At 39.1% G+C, this 24,343-nt stretch overlaps 1 protein-coding gene across 1 annotated transcript; it reads right to left on the bottom strand.

The window, feature by feature from the left end:
• Positions 1 to 141: 141 nt before the first annotated feature.
• On the bottom strand, positions 142 to 23,166 carry LOC143886135 (cell growth defect protein). The gene is made up of 3 exons (XM_077390094.1): positions 22,981 to 23,166; positions 17,664 to 17,834; positions 142 to 628 (listed from the first exon to the last, which is right to left on the bottom strand). The coding sequence occupies exons 1-3, from the start codon at positions 23,128 to 23,130 to the stop codon at positions 545 to 547; spliced, it is 405 nt and encodes a 134-aa protein (XP_077246209.1). The 5' UTR covers positions 23,131 to 23,166; the 3' UTR covers positions 142 to 544.
• Between the last annotated feature and the right edge of the window lie 1,177 nt (positions 23,167 to 24,343).

The raw sequence follows: 24,343 nt of genomic DNA, 5'->3' as shown, positions 1-24,343 counted from the left end.
GAAACAGCTCTGTTTTTTTCGAACTAAAATGGGTGCAAAAAAAAAAAATTACGCCCATTTTTTCGCTTCAAAATGAGCACAAAATTTATTTTAGGCCCATTTTCAATAGAATAAGAAACAGAGCCTTAATGTAACTTCATATAATGTAATTTCGCTTTTAGATATAATTTAAGAAACCAGAAAACATGTCAAAGTTAGTAAGTACAATTCTTTAACATCCCAGAGCTTCTACATCTACACTCTAGTAGCACATTATGTACCATCAGAAGAAGTCTAAATTTGCCAAAAAAAAAAAAAAAAACCCAAGCCTGCAAGTTCACTATTTTCCCTTCAAAAATTGATGCACACAGAATCTGTGTAAGTCTATGACATAGAATCTTGTGTACCTGGAAATCTGGATATTCATCTTTCGCTTTGAATGAGTTGCCAAGGCAGAGTTTCTTTACCCAACTAATGCAAGGACCATGGTCTCATTTGTCCCTGCTATCAGAAAAATCAGTATAAGATGGACAACTAAAGTCAATGAATTCTCATTAACTGTCCATTAATCTGATCTTTCCTTTGTCCCAACGCTCGATTTGCTAAGTATGAAAACGCCAAGAACAATGAGAAGAGCACCTGCAAACCACTGCCAAACATGGGATTTTCGATTTTCTAGTTAGTATATCACACAACAACATCAATCCTATTGTGCAACCCAATTTTACAGAACTGGTAATTCTACATATTGACTACCTGGCAATGTGTAATAAATATACAGTGTACATTATGTTCTTCCATAGAGTTCTTACAAAAAAGAATGAAGACTGTAATCCTAACTGTTGAAGAGGAATGATACAGCACAGATAGTTTCCAATACCGAGTAAATAAGCACCCTGTTTAAAGATAGTCTTGATCATAGTTAGCAATACTCCTTTTTAAAAGGCATTTTTTTTTCAAAAAAAAAACACATTTTATTGGTTTGCTGTTTAAAACATTTATACTGAAAAAAACTGGACATGAGGTACCTAAGAGGGATATCTTCCGCTATCTTAGTTCAATCCTACATAAGGAAGGTGAGATTGAAGAGGTTGTTAACCACAGAATAAGAGCAGGTTGGTTGAAGTGGAAGCATGCTTCAGGAGTTCTGTGCGACTGTAAAATATCAACCAAGTTGAAGGGAAAGTTTTATAAGACAACTGTGAGGCCAGTCATGCTGTACGGCTCAGAAAGTTGGGCCACCAAGAAGCAGCATGTGCATAAGATGAGTGTAGCGGAGATGCGAATGCTTAGATGGATGTGTGGCTACACAAGGTTAGATATAATTAAAAATGAAGACATCCCTAAAAATGTGAGGGTGGAACCAATTGAGGAGAAGATGAGAGAGCGCCGCTTAAGATGGTTTGGGCATGCCCAACATAGGCCTTTGGATGCTCCAGTGAGAAGAAGTGACTCGTGCCAAGTTGATGGAGTAAAAAGAGGTAGGGGCAGACCGAAAACAACTTCGTCTGAAAATTCATTATTTTATTGGATTTCGTTAGATTTCGTCTGAAATTTTGAAATTTTACCATGAGTTAGTCAATTTGAGCCTGATAGATTCTTTCACCCTCTTCATGAAAATTTTCTAAAGGATTCATTAGCCGACCCCAACTAGTTTGGGAAAAAGGCTTAGTTGACTTGAGTTGAGTACACTGAAAAAGACTCCGTTTTTTGGAGGAAAATGTTTGAAACATGTTTTGGACGTATTAAACACGTTTTTGACCAACTTTCCAACTTTACCCTCACTAAATTTTGTAAATGACAAATTTTTAAATGCTTGAAACAATACCGTATTAAACTCGAATTTTTCCCGTCCCCTTTTTTGCCGTATCACATTTTGGTAACTATGGTCTTGATTGTACTTTTCTTTTGGTTTTATGCAACTTGAGTGCTCTCCTTGATTCTAACTGCATGGTATCAGAGCCTCGAACCCGAACCTAGTTTGAAGACCCTCTTCCTATTCTCGATCCAAAGGAAGCTACGGTTTGGTTTTGGAGATTTGGCAAAAGTCTTATATGCATTCTTAAGCCATACAGCTGACACAATCAGTTGTACAGCTCATCATCCTCCAGATCCAAGATTTCTAGCCATGGATGGTTGAATATCATTCTTAAGATATTTATGAAGATTTTTCCATGATTGTTTTTACTGATGTTACATAGAAAATGTAGTTCTTAAAATTTTAGGAACCAGATCTGGAGTGTGTTTCATTCAGATCCACCAAGCATTGGAAAGTTTTTTTTAAGGAGAAGCAGAACCCACTACTTTGTATTTTATTAGGTTAGGTAATGGGAGGGATTTGACTCAATTCTGATCAGCATTGAAGGTTCTGGATACGCGGATTTTAGAATCCGGGATTTCTTCAAAATTGTAGATGAGAGACAAGAGAAGAACCGGACCAGCAGTCGTTTTCTAATTTCTCACCCTTCTTTCCATCAGCAAGGGCAGTAGTAGATCCAAGGAAGAAGGATTCTTCCCTGGGAGCCTTCGATTCCCGTTTCGATTCCCGCTTTCAATTCCCGCTCTGGCAACCTTGAGTAGGATTCTTCCCTGGGAGCCTTCGATTCCCGCCCTGGCAACCATGAGTAGATCAGCCCATGTTTCCAGGTTTTAAATAATCTTAGGATGCGGGAGAGATTTCTAAAACCTGGTTTTCTAACTTAAAATCCAAGGAACGCTGTCATGACAGCACACAGCAGCTTGATCATGAATCATCTTTTACACTGTTTTCAAACCATCTTTTACACTGTTTTCAACTAAAAACCTGGATTCTAAAATCCGCGTATCCAAACGGCCCCTTAAGAGTTCCTATTTTGATTTCAGGCCAACCATGTTTTGCATTGTTTTTGTTAAATCTGAGTTTAATTTGAGTGTATCTAGGAGTAGAAGGCTATTTATATTTTTGTTGTATGGGGAACAATATACAGACCATAGTTTTAAAACTCCCTGGCATCATCGTGAACTCCCTCGAGTCAACTCCCTTTAACCTTGGCCCCAGTCTTGTCCAAGTCCGCATTTCGCCCAAGTCAATAAAAAATCCTTCGACTCTCTTGAGTTATGACCGCCTCAACCGAGTACTTGACTGCGTCATTCCAAGTCGACTAGGATTTGTTTTGTCCGTATTCTAACCTACATCCATGTTTTGAAACGTTTTGGTTTCTTTATTAAATTCCACAGCTAGGTCAGTTTCTTCGAGTTTATTCTTTCTGTTTGGACGGGTAAGCAACAAAGATATCCAAAAACCAACAAAAGAAAAGAATAAAAGCAACAAAAGCCCTAAATCAATGAGGTAGGAAATCAAAATCCTTACTTCTCTATTCCTTCCCTAGCCAGATGATTTGCAATACAATTGGCAAATCTTTTGACGTGAATGAAAATGATTGACGAGCAAACAATTTTATCATGGATCTCATCAAAGAACTGGGCAAATCTCCAAGGGGGGATCTCTAAGCCAACGGATGGTATTGAGGGAATCTCCCTCCACTAACACATGGTCCAAGAATACCTTTTCCAGATGAATAATTCCCTGGTGGACGGCTTAGAACTTTCCTTCACTGGCATCTGCTATCCCAATAGGCCCTAAAAAAGCCCAAATGAGTACGCCCCTGGAATCCCTAAGGACGCCTCCAATGCCAGCTGGTCAAGGATTTCCCTGACTAGAACCATCAAATTTTAATTTCAGCAACCCATCAGATGGTGGGTGCCAAACTTGTACAATAGAAGGCCGACGCTCGACACTGTAGCAGATCTCCTTCCAGCCCTCCCATAAATCAAATCCTGAGACAAAACAGAATAAAGGGAGAGATTTCACCCAAGCTATAGACAAGGGTATAACTTTGATGAACAAATACGAAGGGGACTTGGCTACGCCTTAAAAAAATCTAGCATTCCTTTCTTTCCAAAGAACCCACAAGGTCACTAAAAGAGATATATCCCAAAGAACTTTCCCTTTTTTCTTCCAGGGAACCAACGAGTCAACGACCAACCTTCTAGTAATTCTGAAAGCTTGGAGGGGAAAACCCAAGATATTCCAAACCTGGAGAGAATACTAATCCATACCTCCCTGGTTACTCTATAACAGATAAATATGTGGTCCACCGATTCTCCCGTCTCTATGCATAAGGCACAATGATCCACTATCATCATATTGCGCTGCCCTAGAAAATCGATTGTCTGAATTCGACCTTGAATGGCCGCCCAACTGAAAGCGCATCCTCTAGGAGGAGCTTGGATCTTCCACAATTTTGCTTCAATTGGGAGCACAAGACAAGGCACCAAATGGCTGTAAGAAGATTTGACAGTAAAAACCCCAGTAGAATCCCATATCCACACGCTCTTATCCACCTCACAAAGACTAATATAGAAACCTTCTAACACTTCAAACAGTCTGATGCAGCACCGTGAAGAGATATTGAGGAAAGGGGAGAGAAATAGACGAAAGGGGATAGAATTAGAAGAATAGGGGAAGAAGAGACGAAAATAACCTGAAGAAGAGATGAATTTAGGGAGAAGAAGAAGAGAAGATTAGACGAATTTAGAGAGAGAAGAGAAGAAATCAGAAGAGGGAAGAAGAAAACAAGAATTAGAGGGAGAAGAATCTTTATTCAATATCAATCAATGTTAACAATAAAGCTGTAAAGAGGCCTATATATAGGCAAATAAGCAACCTAAGAAATAGAAACCTTCTAAAATAAGAATTCTCTAAAAGACTAACTTCCTAATTCTAAATAACATAGAAAATAAAATCCTAGAAACTAATAACATGGAAATAAAAATACTAGAAACTAAATAATACGAAAATAAATCCTAATATTTGCATCATTCTTCCCCTCTTGAAAAGAACTCGCCATCGAGTTCTAATCCGCCTGGATCAAATACGTAGACGACCCACTCAAGTAGCATGAGTCGCAATCCTCCGAACTCTGGAATGCTGGACAACGCTCGTAAGGACTGGGAAAGTGGTAGGGAACGCGAGTATAATACTACAGAAGAAATCATCCATGCAGAATCAGAAAGATGCGAACCTCTCTTGACAATCAAATAAGCTGAGAAGATGACAACGTACTCCTCCTGGATCGGTCTAGTGATATCATGCGGGCAATCCTCCTGATCAATGTGCGTAACAAGCTCCACTGTTTCAGCACAAATCTCGAGAATCCGCTCAATCGGCTCAGGGATAGGGCAATCCTCAACAATATGCTCTCGAACATCCGTCTCAAGTAATGGCGCATCAAGCAAGGCACTCGCCACTGAATTATGATGGTGCTTGGTCAACTCTGTCAATAGAACAACCTCATGCGGCTCTGCCAAAATATCTGTCTCGACTGCAGAAGTGACAAAATCTCTCTCTAGATGCTCGGCAATCGATGCGGCAGAAATCTCAGAAGCATCATGTGCAACGATGTCAATATCAGCAATCAACTGAGTCTCTAACTCTGGATCGTCTATCCCAGAGCTTGAATCTGAATATGATGGAATCAAAGACTCAACGTCGATGATCTCATCAATACTAGCATCGTGCTCCGTAAGAATAGCAGCAACGTTATGTGGGACGGATGAAGAAGTGAAGCGGTTCTGCAAATATGACTCACGCATGCGACGCTCGAAATATCGATTTTCAATTGCAATTTCAGCGTCTCGTGCACAACGTGTTGCGGCTTGTCGTTCACGGCGAGCTGCTTCTTCTCGTCGAGCGGTTTTTTCACGCATCAATCTTTGGTCATACGCTGCTCGCTCGCGTTTCAATCTCTATTGATTTTGATAGTGGTATGTAAACTCATAACGAACATCCTCCCATCGACGAAATGGAGGCTTACAAAACTCATGACGCTCGTTAACGAAGAAATTCCATCTCGACTTGGCTTCGCGGCACACTGTATCCGTGACTTTGCGAATTGTTATTTAATGATCATAACCATAGTGCCTATGGTATGCATTAAGTGCATGGATCCAGTCTAAACACGCATCCTCGACATCTCCATAGGGATAGGTGCAGTCATCATAACCATAGAAATATGGAACCTGTGGTGCAGAAGAATATTGAGGATCATATCTATCACAATATGGAGCAGCTGGCGGAGCCATAGGGATTTGTAGTGAAAACTGAAATCAACCGTGTGATCTGTATGGCATGTCGAAAGAAACACATTGTCTATTGTCGATCTAAAATCGGATGAGTGAAAGTTGATGATCGAAAAAAGTGGTGTGATCAACGGCTGAGATGACTCCTAAAATTGTGCTGAAGACTGCTGTCTGCTGCTGAAATTAGGCTGGATGCGCTCTAAAAGTTGTCACGAACAACTTTCATGTTGATGGCGAAACCCAATTTTGAGCAAAAATTGCCCGATTGAAGAGAGAGAAAATGAGATGGGTAGAGAGAGAAAGTAGATAAGAACTGAGAGAGAAAAAAGAAAACTCTTTCTCTTTTCTTTTTTCTTTTTCTTTTTTTTGTTGGGGGGTGGCTACTGTAAAAGAGGGGGGGGTAAATAGGTGTAACTTAAAGGGAGAGGGGTGTCCAAGGGAAAGAAAGGGGTGGTAATAATATGCCTTATTTTTTTTCTGCTACTCATCTGCCACGTCAAAAGTAATAAGAAAAAGAGGGGGTGTCCAACTATGAAGCACGGGTGCGGGTGCGGGTGCAACACGACACGGGTACGCGGGTACGTGATTTTCCAAAAAACTCGGGTGCGGGTGCGTTCGGATGTGTTGAATATAATAATATTTTTATTATTTTATTATATATTTATAAAAAAGAAAAGAAAAAAGGAGAGCAATCAAATAACAATAATATCACCAAAATGGAAAATTCTAATATTACTCTTCATTTCATACGTGATTAAGTTCATCATTAAAGCACCAAAATAACATGAAGCATCAATGCATCATCAATCCTTATTCCTAGAAGTCCGTTGCCTCATCTCCAATATCGACAACATCGTCCTCTACGTCGTTGGTAAAAACAATGGACTCCAACTCTGGCTCATCCAAAGAAAGACTACCAACTTCAAGTACCCCTACATCCTCAAAGGAATCAAATGTATTGCCACCTATGTCCCACATCTTTGTCTCTCCTTGCTTATATTGTGGAGTTTGTCTTGAGAGAAGCCGAAGATTGCTATGAACGAAAACAAAATCTTGAGCTCGTTGTGGAGTTATCTTGTTCCTCTTGAGAGAATGCACAAAAGAGTAAGTGCTCCAATTCCTCTCGGCACAAGATGACGATGAAGGTTGCATAAGAATCTTCAAAGCTATGCTTTGAAGCATAGGGGCACATGTACCACGGATGGCCCACCACTCATGAGGCTTGATAGTGAACCGTTCATTGATGGAATCAACATCATTGAATAATCCGAACTTCATGGAGAATTTAGCGAACTCCACATTAGCTCTCGTGCGGTCCTCGGAATTGGTGAAGTACCTCTTGAAGCACTTTATCCTCTCGGTATAAATTTCCGCATCCTTATGTGGAGGCACCCGACTCGAATCTTCACTGAGCCATTGCTCACTGTAATACCTTTAAGAAAGAAAAAACTAATTTAGCTTCAAATTTCAAGTCAAAAGTTAGAATTTAGAAATAAATATAAATAGCTAATAATCTAAATAAATTTAAAGTCACCTAACCTTGGATTCAATGAATGAGCCAAGCAATGAAGTGGAGTGTTGCTCTTGTTCCAACGAGCAACAAGAATCTCGTGCACTACGTCAAAAAATTTGGACTCCTCTTCTTTCCTCTTTCCTTCCTTCCTATATATCGCCGCCCTTACTTTCTCTATCATGGTATCCCACAAATCATAAACCAAGTGAAGGCAAGGCGTATCCGTGTCACACTCTCTAAGCATGTCATAGATGGGGGATGTAAATGCGAGTATGTAGTCAATAGAATCCAACCATACGTCATCTAACACCTTCTCTTTTACAAACCTCGCTTTCCCCACGTCATCCTCTCTATAACAAGTCCATTTGTCGCTAATAACCATTGCTTGAAGACCTTGCTTTAAGAGTTTCAATCTCTTAAGCATAACAATAACACTCGCGAATCGAGTCTCCGCCACGGAAAGCAACTTCAAAGTGTTGAACTCGTTGAATATGGCTAGTCTCATGGAATGATTCATTATGAAATTCTTAATGATGCTAGCATCTCCCGAAACATCCGTTATTCAACTACATTCGTCATATGTAACTTGATTTGCTTCCACATTCTTCACCGCAGATATGTTCTTCAAAGCAAGGTTGAGGATGTGCACCACACATGGGGTCCACAAGATGGAAGGAAATTGTGCCTCAAGAAGTTGCCCGGCCGCCTTACAATTTGTGGCGTTGTCGGTAATTACTTGGACAACATTTTCATGCCCAACTTCCATAATTACCTCCTTCAACAAGTTGGCAATGAAATGTTTGTCTTTTGTCTCCCCCGAACAATCTACCGCCTTGAGAAACATAGGGCTACCCTCGGTTACCACCATGAAGTTAATGAGAGGCCTCCTTTGTGAGTCACTCCATCCATCACTAACAATGCTCACCCCTTTATCCTTCCATGTATCTCTAAGGGGTTGCAACAACATATCAACATTTGCCCTCTCTTTTTGTAGTAGAGTCGTCCTTAGCATGTTGTACCCCAGAGGCAAATAACCGGAAATTGGATTGTTGGCCGCATAAGAGTATGAACTCGCATAGTGTGGGTTCCTTGCTAGGTGAAATGGCAAGCCACCGGAGTAAAACATCCGAGCTATCTCGCCATGTAGGTGATCACGGGCCGCCATGTTGAATGCCTTTTCAATAGCACTCACACTTCCACTTTGACCACTTGTCTTCCTCCTCTTTAGATCAAAACTTGGAGGGACAGACATATTACTTGGGCAACTCAATGATCCACTACTTGATGACGGCGGCAATGACACTCTCTTGGGAGCATTTTGCTTCATACGCTCTTTGCATTCATCCTCAAACCTTTGCATTGCAAGTAGATCACTTGCTTTCACTTTTAGCACACGGTCTGATTCCTTGTCCCGCTATCTTCAACAAGTGCGCCCTAACCCTTGTGTACGAACTACTGAAACTCTTACTACAAAAATTACATTGCCACCTCACATTCCCTCCACCCTTAGGATCTTTATCAAATCTAGAGACATGCTTTCACAAAAGCTTCAACAAATCTTCATCAGTAGAAGACGTATGTGCGGCTTGGGCGGCACTAGCACCGGATGAAGACATTCTAAAATCTATTAAACAACAAAAACAATGTTAGTACGCAAGTTGCAACCCAACAAAACAAGGGACTCTAATTCTCAATTACACAAATTGAAACAAACAAGGTTACAAGGCAACACCAATTGTAAATTTGTATACACAACCAAACATACCCATGTAAATTAAACAATTGTATACACAACCAAACATACCCATGTAAATTCAAAAGGCAAGTGGCAAACGGCAAACGGCAAACGGCAAATGGCAAATAGCAAGCCAATGCAATGCAATTATAAATTTATAATGAAGCAATTTTAGACTCTCAAGTCTCAACAGGTATTGGCGTATTGCACCCAAAAATCAGTTTTGGACTCTCACCAGCCCAACAGGTATTGCACCCAAAAATATGTTTTGAACTCTCAACAGCCAACAGGTATTGCACCCAAAAATCAGTTTTGGACTCTCAACAGCCAACAGGTATTGCACCCAAAAATCAGTTTTGGACTCTCAACAGCCAACAGCCAATAGGTATTGCACCCAAAAATCAGTTTTGGACTCTCAATAGTCAACAGGTATTGCACCCAAAACTCAGTTTTGGACTCTTAACAACCAACATGAATTGCACCCAAAAATCAGATTTGGATTTTGAGAACAGATTGTGAGTCGAAGCTGATTCTTGGACTCAAAATTAGATTCAACAGATTGTGAGTCCAAAAATCTGGTTTGGATTCACAATATGTTCTCAAAATCCAAAACAAATAGGGCCCAATAATCTGTTTTGGACTCAAAATCGATTGACAAAATCCAAAAAAAAAAAACAGAGAGAGAGAGATACAGAGAGAGAGAGAGGCTAAGAGAGAGAGAGAGAGAGAGATAGAGGCACAGAGAGAGAGAGAGAGAGATAGAGGCACAGAGAGAGAGAGAGTAACAGAGAGAGAGAGAGATAGAGGCTGAGAGAGAGAGAGAAGGAGAGAGAGAGCACGGGGAGAGAGAGAGGGTTACCTTTAATGGCCGTCGGAGGGGAGGGATGTCGCCGGAGTGGAGAGACCTAGTCGGAGTGGAGGGATCTCACCCGAGAAGATGGGTTTAGGTTTAGGAAAGTAGGGTTTTGAGAGAGGGAGAGAGAATCGATTTGGGTAAGAGAGAATCGAGGGTTTTTTTATCCCTTTTATTTGTTTTCTAAACAACCCCCCCAATATGTTATAAAGCCACCCCTTAAGTCGCCGAAACACCCCCCTTCTTAATTAAAACCCACCCAAACGTGTCGGGCACGCGTGGGTGCGCACCCACGACGCACCCAAAACAAAATATATATATATTTTTTTAAATGAGGGGTGCGCACCCGGGACGTACCCGGGGCGTACCCGAACGTACCCGCACCCCATACGTGTGGGGTACGGATACGGGACCCCCGGGAGAGTACCCGTGCTTCCTTGGTATCCAAGAAGGAAGGGGGGGGGGGGGGGAGTTACTGACCTTATATTATATAAGGTAACTTAACAGTTAAGAAATCTCTTTTTTTTTTGTTCAACCGACTATCAGTAGTAATCTTGGTGAGCAAGCTACTGTTGCAAAACTAAGGTGGAAGTTATCAATAAAGAGATCTCTTATTTTCAGCTTTACTGCCGTATCTTTCTTCCCTTTCTTTAAAAAGTAAACCTGGACTTACCTTTTTCTTCGTGCACCTAGTTACCTTGTATAACCTTGTAATTTTGTGAAACTTGCTGTGCAAGTCACGTCTCAGGAATCTTCTATGTGGTGGAACAAGGCAACACAGCAACAATAGCAATTTGCCTTTCTTGCGAGAATAATTGCTATGCTTCTGCAACTAAAACATGCATGCCTTCTTCCTCGATAGAGATGCTGGTAGAGGACTGGTGATAAAGACGAGGGTTTGGCTGCTATTCTGTGTAACAGAATATGGGTTAGGGTGTGGTTGAAACTTGAAAGGATTAAAGAAAGGACTAGTTAATCAGCTACAATATGGGTTTCAAAATTGAAAAAAGAACTGATTTTGGGTTGTGTCTGCAGGTTTGTTAGATTGGTTAAAGGTAGGTAACAGATTGGGAAAGGTCAGTTTCGGACGCAACTGGTGGTGGGTTTAAGGGGAATGAATTTGCAGGGACTGAGAATAAACAGGGACTGTTTTGTAATTGGCTGCAGGAAGATACTCGCTAGGGCAAATTTCTGGGCAGTTTAACGACTTCTACAGACTGATTTCTGATTTTAGTGTATCTAGAGGACTGGTTTTTTTATGGTCGGAAAAAAATGATTGGGTTAGGGTTTGTGTTAGGCTTAGGTTTAGGGCTCCTATGTGGTGTCTGGTTGGAGGAGGAGACTGGGTTTGAATGGGGTCTGGAAAAGGGGTTTGGGACTGGTTTTAGTGGAGATGGTGAGGCCGATGGGTTGGGAAAAATTGGAAATAAGGTGAAAGGATGAGGACTGGTTTGGGGATGAGAAATTGCACGGAAAAACTCGGATGAAAACTTGCAAGCGCTTCGCGATTCAATATTCGGAGACTCGGTTCCTTTGCTCCGAAGGATGAAAAAAATTGCAGCCACGGTTTCTCTGCGGTGATCGAATCGCGGCTGACTTGGATCGAATGCTCTTATTGCTTGGATCTTTAGTTCTGATGCCAAATTGATACAGCACCGTGAAGAGAAATTGAGGAAAGGGGAGAGAAATAGACAAAAGGGGATAGAATTAGAAGAATAGGGGAAGAAGAGACGAAAATAACCTGAAGAAGAGACGAATTTAGGGAGAAGTAGAAGAAGAAGAGAAGAATAGACGAATTTAGGGAGAGAAGAGAGAAATCAGAAGAGGGAAGAAGAAAACAAGAATTAGAGGGAGAAGAATCTTTATTCAATATCAATCAATGTTAACAATAAAGCTATAAAGAGACCTATATATAGGCAAATAAGCAACCTAAGAAATAGAAACCTTCTAAAATAAGAATTCCCTAAAAGACTAACTTCCTAATTCTAAATAACATAGAAAATAAAATCCTAGAAACTAATAACATGGAAATAAAAATACTAGAAACTAAATAATACGAAAATAAATCCTAATATCTGCATCACAGTCTAGCCACCGATCGAATTTCTTTGTCAAAAAAGTTTCTTCTGAAAGCTAGCCTCCAAATCACCATGTAGCAAATTCTCTCAAACTAGTCCTTTACCATGGCTTCCTTATGAGCCGCAACTGCATATAAGCTTGGGAACAAGTCCTTTAATGAAAATGAGAGCACGATTTCACATTCCAAAAACTGATCCTATCTCCCAAATAAACTTTGTAACAAATTCCTTAATTAAAAAAAGTAGCCCATGCGCATGACATCCAATCAAACTGTAACCCCAGGCTTCCTGAAACAATCTCTGGAGTTCCAATGACCAGGCTCTGCCATATTTGCTTCCTATAACATTGACCCATAATTGAGTTTGTTCCTCCCAAAAACTCCACAACCATTTTCCCACAAGTGAGTGATTAACTTCATTAATTCTCGGGTATTGGAGGTTTGCTTAAAATAATTCAAGGATGGACACCTCCGGCCCATGGAAACTTAAAATTGCTGACGAATCAAGAAGGAAGAGTAATAAGGGACTTCAATGGTCCGATTGGGGTGGCCGATGCAAACGAGGTGGAAGTCCGTGCTATTCATCAAGGTATTAATATACTCCAAAATGTGGATTTGAATTAGGTAGTGATTGAAGGGGATTCTCTTAAAGTAATCAGGTGGCTAAGAGGTTCACAAGTGGCTCCTTGGAGATTTGCAGCCTTTTTTTATGAGAGTTAGGATAGATTGGGGTTGGCATCAATTTCTTTCATCCATGTTAGACGGTCAACCAATGGGGAGGCGGACAGATAGGCGAGAGAGGGTGTATCCAGGTAGAGCATCGAGTTTTTTTATTTTCTCCCTCCTAACCACCGATCTTTTTATTATTGTGTATTCTTGTCTCCTAGTTGATTTATCTTTGTATTTTTGGGACCCACTTGGTCTCATCTTTCATTAATGAAATCTTATTACCATTAAAAAAATATAACTTCCTTAATTCTCCTAATGCCTAACCCTTCACCTTTGATGGGTTTCCTTAATTCTCATCAGACACCCCACCCACCCACACAAACCTACACACAAAAAAAAAATCTCTGCTGGATTTTTTTAATGCACTTCACTCTACTCATGGGGCACTTCAACAAAGATAATTTATAAATGGGGATATTTGCCAAAACTGCCTTGATAAGCATGACTCTGCCACCCCTAGAAACAAGATTTCGCTTCCAAGTATCTAATCTCTAGTCTATTCTTTCCACAATATGATCACTTGATGATTTTTTTGGTATTTCTGCCCCCAAAGGAAGGCTAAGATACGTTGAGGGAAACTTATCCTGGAGACAACCCATAATACTTGCTAACCCTTGTGCTACTAAAGGGTCAATGTTTAAAGCAAACATTCTTAACTTACTGAAATTAGATCGCTACCCAGTGATCCATTCATAACATCTAAGGACAACCTTTAGGTTCATAATCTTCAGAATATGGGGAGAGCAAAATAACAAAGTATCGTTAGCGAACTGAAGGTGGGACACCTAGACTCCATTTTTCCCAACATTGAAACCATCAATCAAACCTTGGGAACTACCTGATGCAGCACAATTCCTAGAATAGGGAAGATCCTACACTCCTAATGGGATAAAGGTTTAGGAAATATTTAGGGCTAACATGGAATACTAGCTATGAAGCACGAGTACGGGTACGTGAGTACGTGATTTGCCAAAAAAAACGGGTGCAGGTACGTTCGGGTACGCCGAATATAATAATATATTTTAATATTTTATTATATATTTATAAAAATTTTAAAAATAATTGTAGAGCAATCAAATAACAATAGCATCACCAAAATAGAAAATTCAAATATTACTCTTCATTTCATAAGTGATTAAGTTTCATATTTCATAACATGAGGCATCAATACATCATTCATTAGAAAAAAAAGTCTGTCGCCAGTGCCTGACAAGATGAATAATTTTTAAAGACTAAATTATGAGATTTTTTTTACCGGACTTTTAGGATTTAATAATGTTTGGACATGATAGATTTTATGAATTTTTAAAATTTGAAAAATACCCCACCGTTTGGAAGTTAAGAAAGTTAAAATTTTGACCCGACCCTTTTTCTTTGAATTTTGTACTAGAACAGGAGAGTTGACTTTTTTTCCTTTTAGATTTGGGTCTTGAAACTATTTTTAATAAATCCAAATGGGGGGTATTCCGTTATTTACATGTAAATCTTAAATAAATGGACATTTACTTAAATGGTTTACATGTAAATACCGAGTACACGAAAGGAGAGAGAAGTACAGGAGAGGAAAGAGAAGCAACAGGAAGAAGCAGGACGTGTCGGGTACGCGTGGGTGCGCACCCGACACGCACCCAACAACCAAAATTGGGTTTTTTTTTTTAAAAAAAAATGGGGTACGTACCCCAGACGTACCCGGGGTGTACCCGCACCCCATACATGTCGGGTACGGGTGCGGGAGCCCCGGGAGAGTACCCGTGCTTCCTAGAATACCAGAAAACACTTAAAAGATTAACCTAGGGCTGAATTAACACAAGATTATTTCGCGGGCAGTAGCAAAACGGGGTCAAATTAGCTCAATTTAGGCGAAAAGGGCGTTTTGGTAATTTGGATAGATCTGGAACTTGAAGGAAACTGCTGTCCATATCATAGGTAAAGGTTTAAATAGGTAAAAGAATAGTAATTCTAGGATTTAGGCTCTGATTTGATGGTAGGTCTAAGCTATGGATCTTAAAAAAGGATTTTCGGGCTTGAAAATGGGGCAAATTTTCAATAAGGCTCAAAAGGGGTTTAAAGTTAGGGTTCTTGGGTGTTTAGGCTGAGGTTTAATCATAAAAACAATCCTTCAAAGTCTCGAAACGAGAGAGATCTATGGATTTTGGGTTTTTGTATTTTAGGGTTCAAGAACAAAGAAAAAAAGAAAATTTGATTTATTATCCTTCTTTGTGCTAATTTGAATGAAGAAATAGAAGATAATAGAGGAGAGGAGATGAGAGAAGATGGTTCCAAACCACCAAGAGGAGAAGAGAAGAAGAAGTCCAAGCCACAATAGCACTCACAAAAGAAAATCTCAATTTTATTCAATATTCAAAGTCCCTTGCATTGCTTTCATAAGATGTATTTATAAGAAAAAGAAACCCTAGAAGATAACCTAAAGTAAAAACTAATCTTAACCACTCATCTAATCTAAAGCAAAGCTAAATAAAGATAAAAACTTACCAAAAATAGTAATCCCGTATTTTACCTATATCCCTTCCTAAAAAGGTGGTCATAACTTGCTCAAAACACATCCAAATCATGTGATCTTGGGCTCGTTAGATAGGTAATCGAAAAACCTTTCTAAAGACACCAAAAACACTTCAAACGGATGAGATTTGATGCCTAAAAAGTAGCCTACAAATAAAATGATGAAAATAATAGTTAAAATATAGAAAACTTGCTCAACGCCAACGACTGGAACAATCTTTATGATTTTCATCCGCATTACTACCTTTTTCCATAATGCGGCTCAAAGTCTCAGCCACAATCACAAGAAGGAAAGGGGAAAGCATATTTCATTGGCACAACTCCCTCGAGAATTTAAAGAAACCATTAGGAGACCCGATAATAAGAATGGAGAATCATGAACACGATACACAACATCTAATCCACCCTCTCCATCTCGATCCGAATCCCATCCTACCAAGCAAGTAGTCCAAACACTGCCACTCCACCCTATCGTAGACTTTTTCGATATCCAATTTGCACACGATATCCCCAACTCCATTCCTGGATAATAGATCAATAGCTTCATTTGCAACCAAAGAGCGGTCCAAGATTTGTCTTTGGCTAACAAAGGTGCATTGATTCTCAAAAATAACTATTGAGAGAACCTTTTTTAGACGCTAAGCTAAAACCTTCGCCAGCACTTTATAAGCTATTTCTAAAAAGGTACAAAAAAATAAAATAAAAACAGTGGTAAAGAATCTTGAATTTCGGCCGTGATTTTGTACCGAAATATTTTCATGATTTTACAAGATTTTGGCTGAAATTTTGTACTAAAACCGAAATGTTTCAGTTTCGCTGATGACCGAAAACGAAATTTAAAACCTTGACAAAGATGACTAAAGCTAACTGAGATAGTGCTGGTTATTTGTCACTCTGTTGAACCCTTAGGAATAAGGGAGAGGTACATCAATCAATCAATCAAATGGAAGGGCAGAGCACCTTCCTAAATGGAAGAGTGGGCGAAGAGATCTATGTTGAGCAAACACCATAGTGAATTCAAAAGGGACTCGAAAACCAGGTTAAAGCAAGCACCATGTATCAATGAGAAAAACTATAAATAGAATTTACAGGTATGACAAATGACAATTTATAGGTACAATAAAGATACAAGAGTCGATAAAATTTATTGGTGAAAAACAACATAAAGGATTTATACGATTTCCCATTTGGATAGTTATCATGGTTTATGATCAAATAAATTACAATGAAAAATCCGAAGAATAATGTCATGTTTATGCTCCTTCCTAAAGGAAACTTATTGGGCCCCATTTCTGCCTCGTTTAAGTGATCAGATCTATCTATTGATCCCGACGAAAACCATAAGGCCAACAACATGGGATTGTGATTACCTTGATTGGATGATCCTAGGCCATTGATACATCAAGCCTCATTTAAGATTCCACCTAGAGAATCTACATCCCCCTCCTCTCTTCCTCCAAAGAAAAACGAAAAAAGCCCCCATGTAGGACCCAAATATTGCCTTCTGCTAACAATCATAAAAATGACTTTCTGGGTAGTCGTTCTGAATTATAATACATATAGATAACCTTATATTGTCAGCGATTAGATCGAAACTGCCATTTCTAACTTTCCAACAAAACAAGAAAAATCACTTGAATTTGAAGGCAACTCAAAAACCAAGAATCACCTCAAAGCAATTGCTTTTGTACATCTTTAAATAGACTTCTATCAATTCAGGAAAATTTCCTTTTGAAACTGTTTCCCAGTTCAAACAAATCTTCAGCTTCAATTCATCACCGTTTTTCTCAGATTTCAAGTGGTGGCCTTCGAGGCAAAGATTCCCAAAAGAGAACCACTATGACGGGAAAGAAGCAGAAAAGTTCCAATCATTGATCAAGCACTATAAATTATTCAGAACTTTAGTTTTTTTTAACTGAATTATTAAGAACTTTATTTATGAAGAGTTTTTTATGTTATTTTTATTATTATTTTTTGTAATGAAAGGGAGACTAACAAGTTTAAATATTAACTGAGGCAAATCATGAATCTATTAAGGGGCAAACAATATCATAGTTCTCTGAAAGAAATCAGTAACTGCAAGTACTGCATTCTCTATATTAGAATTTTAATCATCGACACAATATGCAAATATTACCTTGGGAGACAGAGGCTCCCCAAACAGGAAAAATCCTGCTAGACCTGATAAGAGGAAGTTGGTGGCAAAGTTTGTTACTGTAGCTTGGAGAGATGGAAGAGCTTTCAAGCTGTTTACATAGCATCCCCACATTGTCACATTGAATAATATAACCATTCCATATTTAATGAACTGCAAGATCAAAGTAACACGAATATTAATTATATCTAAAAGAGTTAATTTATAAGCTTGCATATGCTTATATTGTGTAATTGCAGATGATTAATAAATGCAACTAATTTTAATAATAATAATAGTAGTAGTAATAATAATAATAATAATAATATACTAAAACAATTACAGGTTGAAAATATCATAATGCACCTCTGGTCTTCTCAGAGAGGAAGATACACAAGGTAATTGAGAAATGCAAAAATCTCATGCAAAGTTACTGCAGACGTCTAATTTTTAATGCTTAAGCCAAACACATTTAAAATTTGTTAAGTCTGTAGTGATGTAAATGTAGTATTTTTTTTTTTGAGTGGCGATGTAGACTGTAGTACTAGCAGAGTCTGGGGCTTAAGTTCTGGTCAACATACTTCAAGTTTTTTTATTGGAAATAAGGGGTTTAAAAAAATAAACAAAAGAAACGCTGATGAAGATGATAATAAAAATATGTTCACAACTGGGTTCGACCCATGTTACGATGTCTCCAGTTTTAAGACAGCATTTTCTTTCTAGTTAGATTCCTCAGCAAGTCTCTGTTTTTTTTTTCTTTTTTGTTTGATAGGCCAGCAAATCCTATTCCAGGACACAATGACACTGGCCAGTACTATTCTGCATGCAGTTTGCAACGCCAAAAGCCTTGTTGAAGACGCCAGTACTCTCACTAATTTCTATATGCTGTTTTAGTAAAGTTTCAGTGAACAAAAGAACTACTATAAAAAGGGGGGCTATAAGAATGATGTAGTGGCAGGATATGGGTTTATTTCAACATGTACAATCCCCTTACCGGTTCTCTAAATATAGAGAGAGTTGGGGGTTGGCCCATACGACTGTTGGGGAAGCAGGTGACTTATGGATATGAGAGGCCCCTTGATTTGACTTCTTAACAACTGATTAGTTATTTTCTTGGTTTTAATAGTTAGTCTAAGATGGGTGAAATTGTATCCTTAGTTAGCAACAGTCAAACAGTCAAACCATCTGCGTTGCAGTCTAGTCAAACATGTTTAAAATTTTATTTGACTTTTGGAGCGAGCCTTGGCGCAACGGTAAGGTTGCTCCATTGTGACTGTGGTCACAGGTTCGAGTCATGGAAATAGCGCCTCTGCAAAGCAGGGGTAAGGCTGTGTACATCTAGCCCTCCCCAGACCCCGCAATGGCGGGAGCCTCATGCACCGGGCCGCCCTTTTTTTAGTGTTTTGACTTTTGACTGCCCATGGCATGAGCTGAACCCAGGACCTGTTTCACACAAGAGAGCCTAAAACATCAATTAGACAAGATTTTGTAAATTTGTTCAGCCACATGAGGTTGAGATGTGTTTGTCTCTGTCGCACTTTGCTCTTTCATTTTCTTGTACGGACAGTCCTTGGTATGATGACCTGACTTACCACAACGAAGCAGTCACCTTTCCACTTAAAGTTTTTAAAGTTCTTATTGAAATTACCATCACAATTGTCTTGAGAATTAGAGCTAGGTTTAAATTTGTTTTTCTTGTCATACGTGAACTTAGGAAAGATTCACCTTCAAAACTAATTTTGAAGATCGAGTTTTCTTTTCTTGGGATTGGTTATCCAATTCCGTTCTAAAATACACAGATGTTTTGATTGTGAAATGAGGTGTTGTGATATTTTCCCCAAGAAGCAGGTAATCTAATCTTCAATAATAATAGCCACTTGAAATTCTTCTACATCAATGACCTTGGAGTGAAATTCAGCTACTATTAATTGAGGTTCATTGACTTCATCCATCACTAATTTACCATCTAACTGGTTCAATTAGATACTTTTGTTCTGTTATTTCCAATTTTGGTCCATTCATATTACTATATTTTCGTAATCTAGGGTTTTCCCTTATCTTTTGATCATCTAGGGTTTACAATTTCATCTCCAACCCTGCGATGAACTTGAATTAGGTTGTTTGTTCATTTTATTGCATTAAAATTTCACAAGGAGCCTGAAGCCCTAGTTTCCACTAGTTGGATTTTTTTTTCTTTTTTGAAAATTTCCACTAGTTTGAATGTGAGGTACCTAGAATTGTTATTCCAAACCCTAGTTCTTATGTCATATTGCATCCATCAACATTACATCAAACCCTAGATTCCCAAGAACCAGTTTTCTTCCATTTGGATCCTACATCAATGTTACTATGTCTTGGCACCATTGGAATGCTCGCAACTGCATGCTATTCCAGCCACAAACCAATAATCTCAATTCCTTACGGTGTAGAATCCAAACTGAGGTAAGTGAAGAAGCTACCCTATCCAAAGATATACCAGTTAACAACCCCCATGAAATCCAACTCATAATGAATTGGAATCCAGCCGAACTGACCCGTCGTAAAATAAAAAAGGTGTCAGTTTAATGGCCTCGTCTCTCCTTGGCATTGTAAAACATGAATGTGACGAAGTTTGCAAAGGAAACCTTAGAGAAGCATGAGCATGTGGAATCATCCACGATGCGAATGAAGATTTTATCACCGGATGTGGAATTTACCTTCTTCACAAATCAACAACGTTGCTGAATTGCCAGCCCTTAACCATGAAATACATCTTGCTAATAACCATCACTTACCCTGATGCAGCACCGTGAAGAAAATTGAGGAAAGGGGAGAGAAATAGACGAAAGGGATAGAATTAGAAGAATAGGGGAAGAAGAGACGAAAATAACCTGAAGAAGAGACGAATTTAGGGAGATAAGAGAATAAATCAGAAGAGAGAAGAAGAAAACCAAAATTAGAAAGAGAAGAATCTTTATTCAATATCAATAATCATCAAAAGTTTTCAATAAAGCTGTAAAGAGGCCTATATATAGGCAAATAAGCACCCTAAGAACTAGAATACTACTAAAACATGAACTCTTAAAGAAGCCTACTAAAAGAAGAACTCTAAACAGAATAAACTGCCTAAAATGGAAAATAAAATCCTAAAAACTACATAACATGTAAAATAAATTCCTAAAAAATCTAAAGGGCAAATATGCCTCTTATTTAGGCTTAAAATCTGCATCATTCTCCACTGGTTGAAAAAGAACTCGCCCTCGAGTTCTAGTTCACCTGAGTCAAAGATGTAAACAATCCACTGAAGTAGTAGAACGTGTAATCCGGCGGAAGCAATCATAATGTCTAACGCTCGAGACAATCGGAAGAAGCATCTGCAAGGTTGGCAAAAGAAGAGGGAAGAAAGTGCCCACGTAGACTTATGCGACCAGAATCTGTGCTGGAGAAGTAAACTAACTAGGAAGATCGCAACGTACTTCTCCTGGATCGGCAAAACAGCTATGGGCAGTATCAATCCATGATCAGCATCAAGTTGGTCATCTTGTGCACTGAAAGTAGCGGGCTCGACATCCATAATCAACTCGATCAGGGCACTACTGGAGAAGCAATGTTATCAGTGTGCTCATGTAATGATATGGAATCGGCATCCTCAATGATCAGCTCGTGCTGTGGATGCTCTGATAATGCCTCAACGATATGGTCACTCGGCTCAAACTCAAGCAATGGATCAGCCTTAAGTAGATCTGCCACAATATCTGCCTCAGAAGAGTGAAACTCACTCTCTAGATGATCGGCAATCGGTGCGGCAGAAATCTCAGAAGCATCATGCGCAATGATGTCGATACTCTCTGCAGATATCTGGCAACTTCTTCGATGTAATGTAATTCATTCCCAAACTAGAAGCAAGGAGATGGCATGGGATACTCAGACTCATTTCAGGACTGTTTGTTGGGGCTTTCCAGGGTCTACCCTTGGGGTGTGTTTGGTTGCACAAAATCCTGCAAGGCTTAGGGATTTTGCTTGGCATTTGGGTGCCACGTTAGAAAAATTCCTTGTTTGGTCGCCAATATAGCATTGAAATCCCCGGAGACTCCCAGAGATGTCTCCTAGTTAATCATTGCATGTCTGTTGAAGTGTCACCGTTGTCCCCTCTCAATGAAATTCAAGACAAAATCTACAAAAAACGTGAAATGTTGCTTGAATTTCGTTGGAATAGTGATCTCTCTCTCTCTCTCTCCCCCGCTCCTCCCTCCCTCTCTCTTCTCTCTATACTGGTAATGGCACCCTCTACCACTATTCTCCGAGGATGAAAACCAAAGACTACATTCCACTATTTTCTGAGGTAATTTCCAGGTGATTCCAAAAGTAGCATTGGTAACCTACCGACAGATACCTGGAAAGGAACTCAATGGCGGACACTTAGCATTGAAGGCAGTCCACAGTAAATGTAATATGGTTTGGATAACTTACCCTCAGGATTGTGTCAAACAAGCCTTATGGCTAGACCCCAGCGGACCTGCTAGTAGGATGTGCACTTTGATTAAGAAATTTCTTCCATAAGAAGAATGGATGGAGCTCCATTGGTTCCAATTTTGTCAGGGCTGACTTTCAAACATGAGTAAATAACATAACCATCCTAAAAATGTATACTCCCATCCATACATTCTTGATGATTGAAACCTATCATCAAGAGTCTAGGTTCAACATCAATGCACCTGATAGAGAAAGTGCTAATCCAAAAGAAGCGTTTCAGAGAATAGGAATCACTCCCCCATGTCTTCTATAGAAATATTCCTGTCATAAGCCCCCAAAGCATCAAATCGAATAGTAATTACATGAAAAAAAAAGATGGATAGTAATCAAATTAATGGAACAACAATCCGAATAACATATCTAACGATGCCGAAGCAACTGAAAGTCTTGCACAGTCTCACAAATTCGATTTTAAGATCCAAGAATGATAATAATCAGAAAAAAAAAATCAGTAAAATTCCCTAAAAAGCAGAACACAAATGAAAATACATATTTAGAATGCAAACCCAACCATGACAAAGAAAAAGATTTGGGGTATTCAACAACATAAGCATAAATCAAATCTCCAAAGTGAACATGGAAAAAATAAATGAAAACATGAAACCTTAGTGAGATGAATGCGATAATCGAGCTCATATAGCGATGTCTGCTGATGCAAAACCAATTCTAGGTTTCAAATCAGCGAATTGGATTGCTGGGTATTTCTATTTTCTACCTTGGGAATGGATCGAGTTATAGGTTTTTGAGAGAGAGAGAGAGAGAGAGAGAGAGAGAGAGAGAGAGAGAGAGAGAGAGAGAGAGAGAGAACCTGAGAGAAGAAGAGCTTTGCAGAAATGGCCGCTAGGGCGGCATTTAGTCCGGCTGAAATAGCCCATGCATACCCTCTTCCCTTCCTACGCTCCATCACCACCAACCCCTCTCTCTCCTTCTCTTTCTCTGGTTCGAAGGGCCAAATCATAAAATCCTAATCCTTTGATTAAGAATAGTCCCACCTACGGGTGTAAATGGATATTCGGAAATTCGATTACCGTCCGCATCCGAATCCGTTTAAAGCAAATATTATCCGAATCCGTTTCAAGTGGATATTATCCGAATCCGTTTATGAGATATCCGGCTCTTAGCGGATGCGAATATGGTAAATGGTATATCCGATCAGTTTAACATCCGAATCCGAGAAATAAATCATTTTTATTTATTATTAATAATATCATTAATATTTATTTTTAGTAATAACACATTATCTTTTGTTTCTGTAAGAAAAGTGAATATTCTTTTTAGAAAAAATAAAATAAAAACAAAAATAGCCCAAACTCATTCCATCAAAATAACCCAAACACATTCCATCATATACAAAAAAAAAGGAAAAACCCAAAGACCACTACCAACACTATCATCCATCCCCATCGCCTCCCTCTCTCTCTCTGCCTTTGTTTTAAAAGGAAGAAGATGATCTCATATATTTTAGGGTTTGAGAGTTAATTTTGTGAAGAGAATGTAGAGGTCTAGTTTTAGGGTTTCGAAAATTCATTCGAGTAAGTAGGAGAAAAAAGATAAAGTGCTGCAATAAAATGTTCGAATGTACCGGATAAACGGATACGGATAATATCCGAATTCGAACAATATCCGACGGATACGAATTCGGTAATAGATATTAAATATCCGTCGAATCCGAATCCGAATCCGAATTCGAATAGTGTATACTGTAATCGAATTCGGATATAGCCATATCCGCTCCGAATTCGATCCGTTTACACCCCTAGTCCCACTAAGCCAAGAGACACTGTTTGGATCAATATTGGGTCCCACATTTGAACTTTTGTGCTATGATCCTAACCTTCCAATCTACTTGGTTCAAGTACTAATCAAATCGGATGGTTAGGATCAGACAATGGAGATGATTTCGTTATTACAGCCTATTTACGTTGTGGGCCATCAAAGGAACGGTTTGGATCATACTAAGAAGTGGGCCCCACTGTACTTTCTTAAAAGTAATGTGTACAGAACATATAAAATCTCTTATATCAAAAATCAAAACAACATCTCATCCATAAGAATATAAGATTAACTCGGAGAAGTGAAGCAACTCTAGATCAGGCGGTACTAAATCGTACCGGACGACTAGGATTATGAAATCAAGGTGCGTTAGTGGGACAAACTTGTTGTACCCACTC

Source organism: Tasmannia lanceolata, unplaced genomic scaffold (genome assembly GCF_043159265.1).
Source record: "Tasmannia lanceolata isolate RefF3 unplaced genomic scaffold, GAP_Taslan_0.1 ptg000011l, whole genome shotgun sequence".
Classification (NCBI taxonomy): Eukaryota; Viridiplantae; Streptophyta; class Magnoliopsida; order Canellales; family Winteraceae; genus Tasmannia; species Tasmannia lanceolata.
This window is presented reverse-complemented; position numbering and strand designations above follow the sequence as displayed.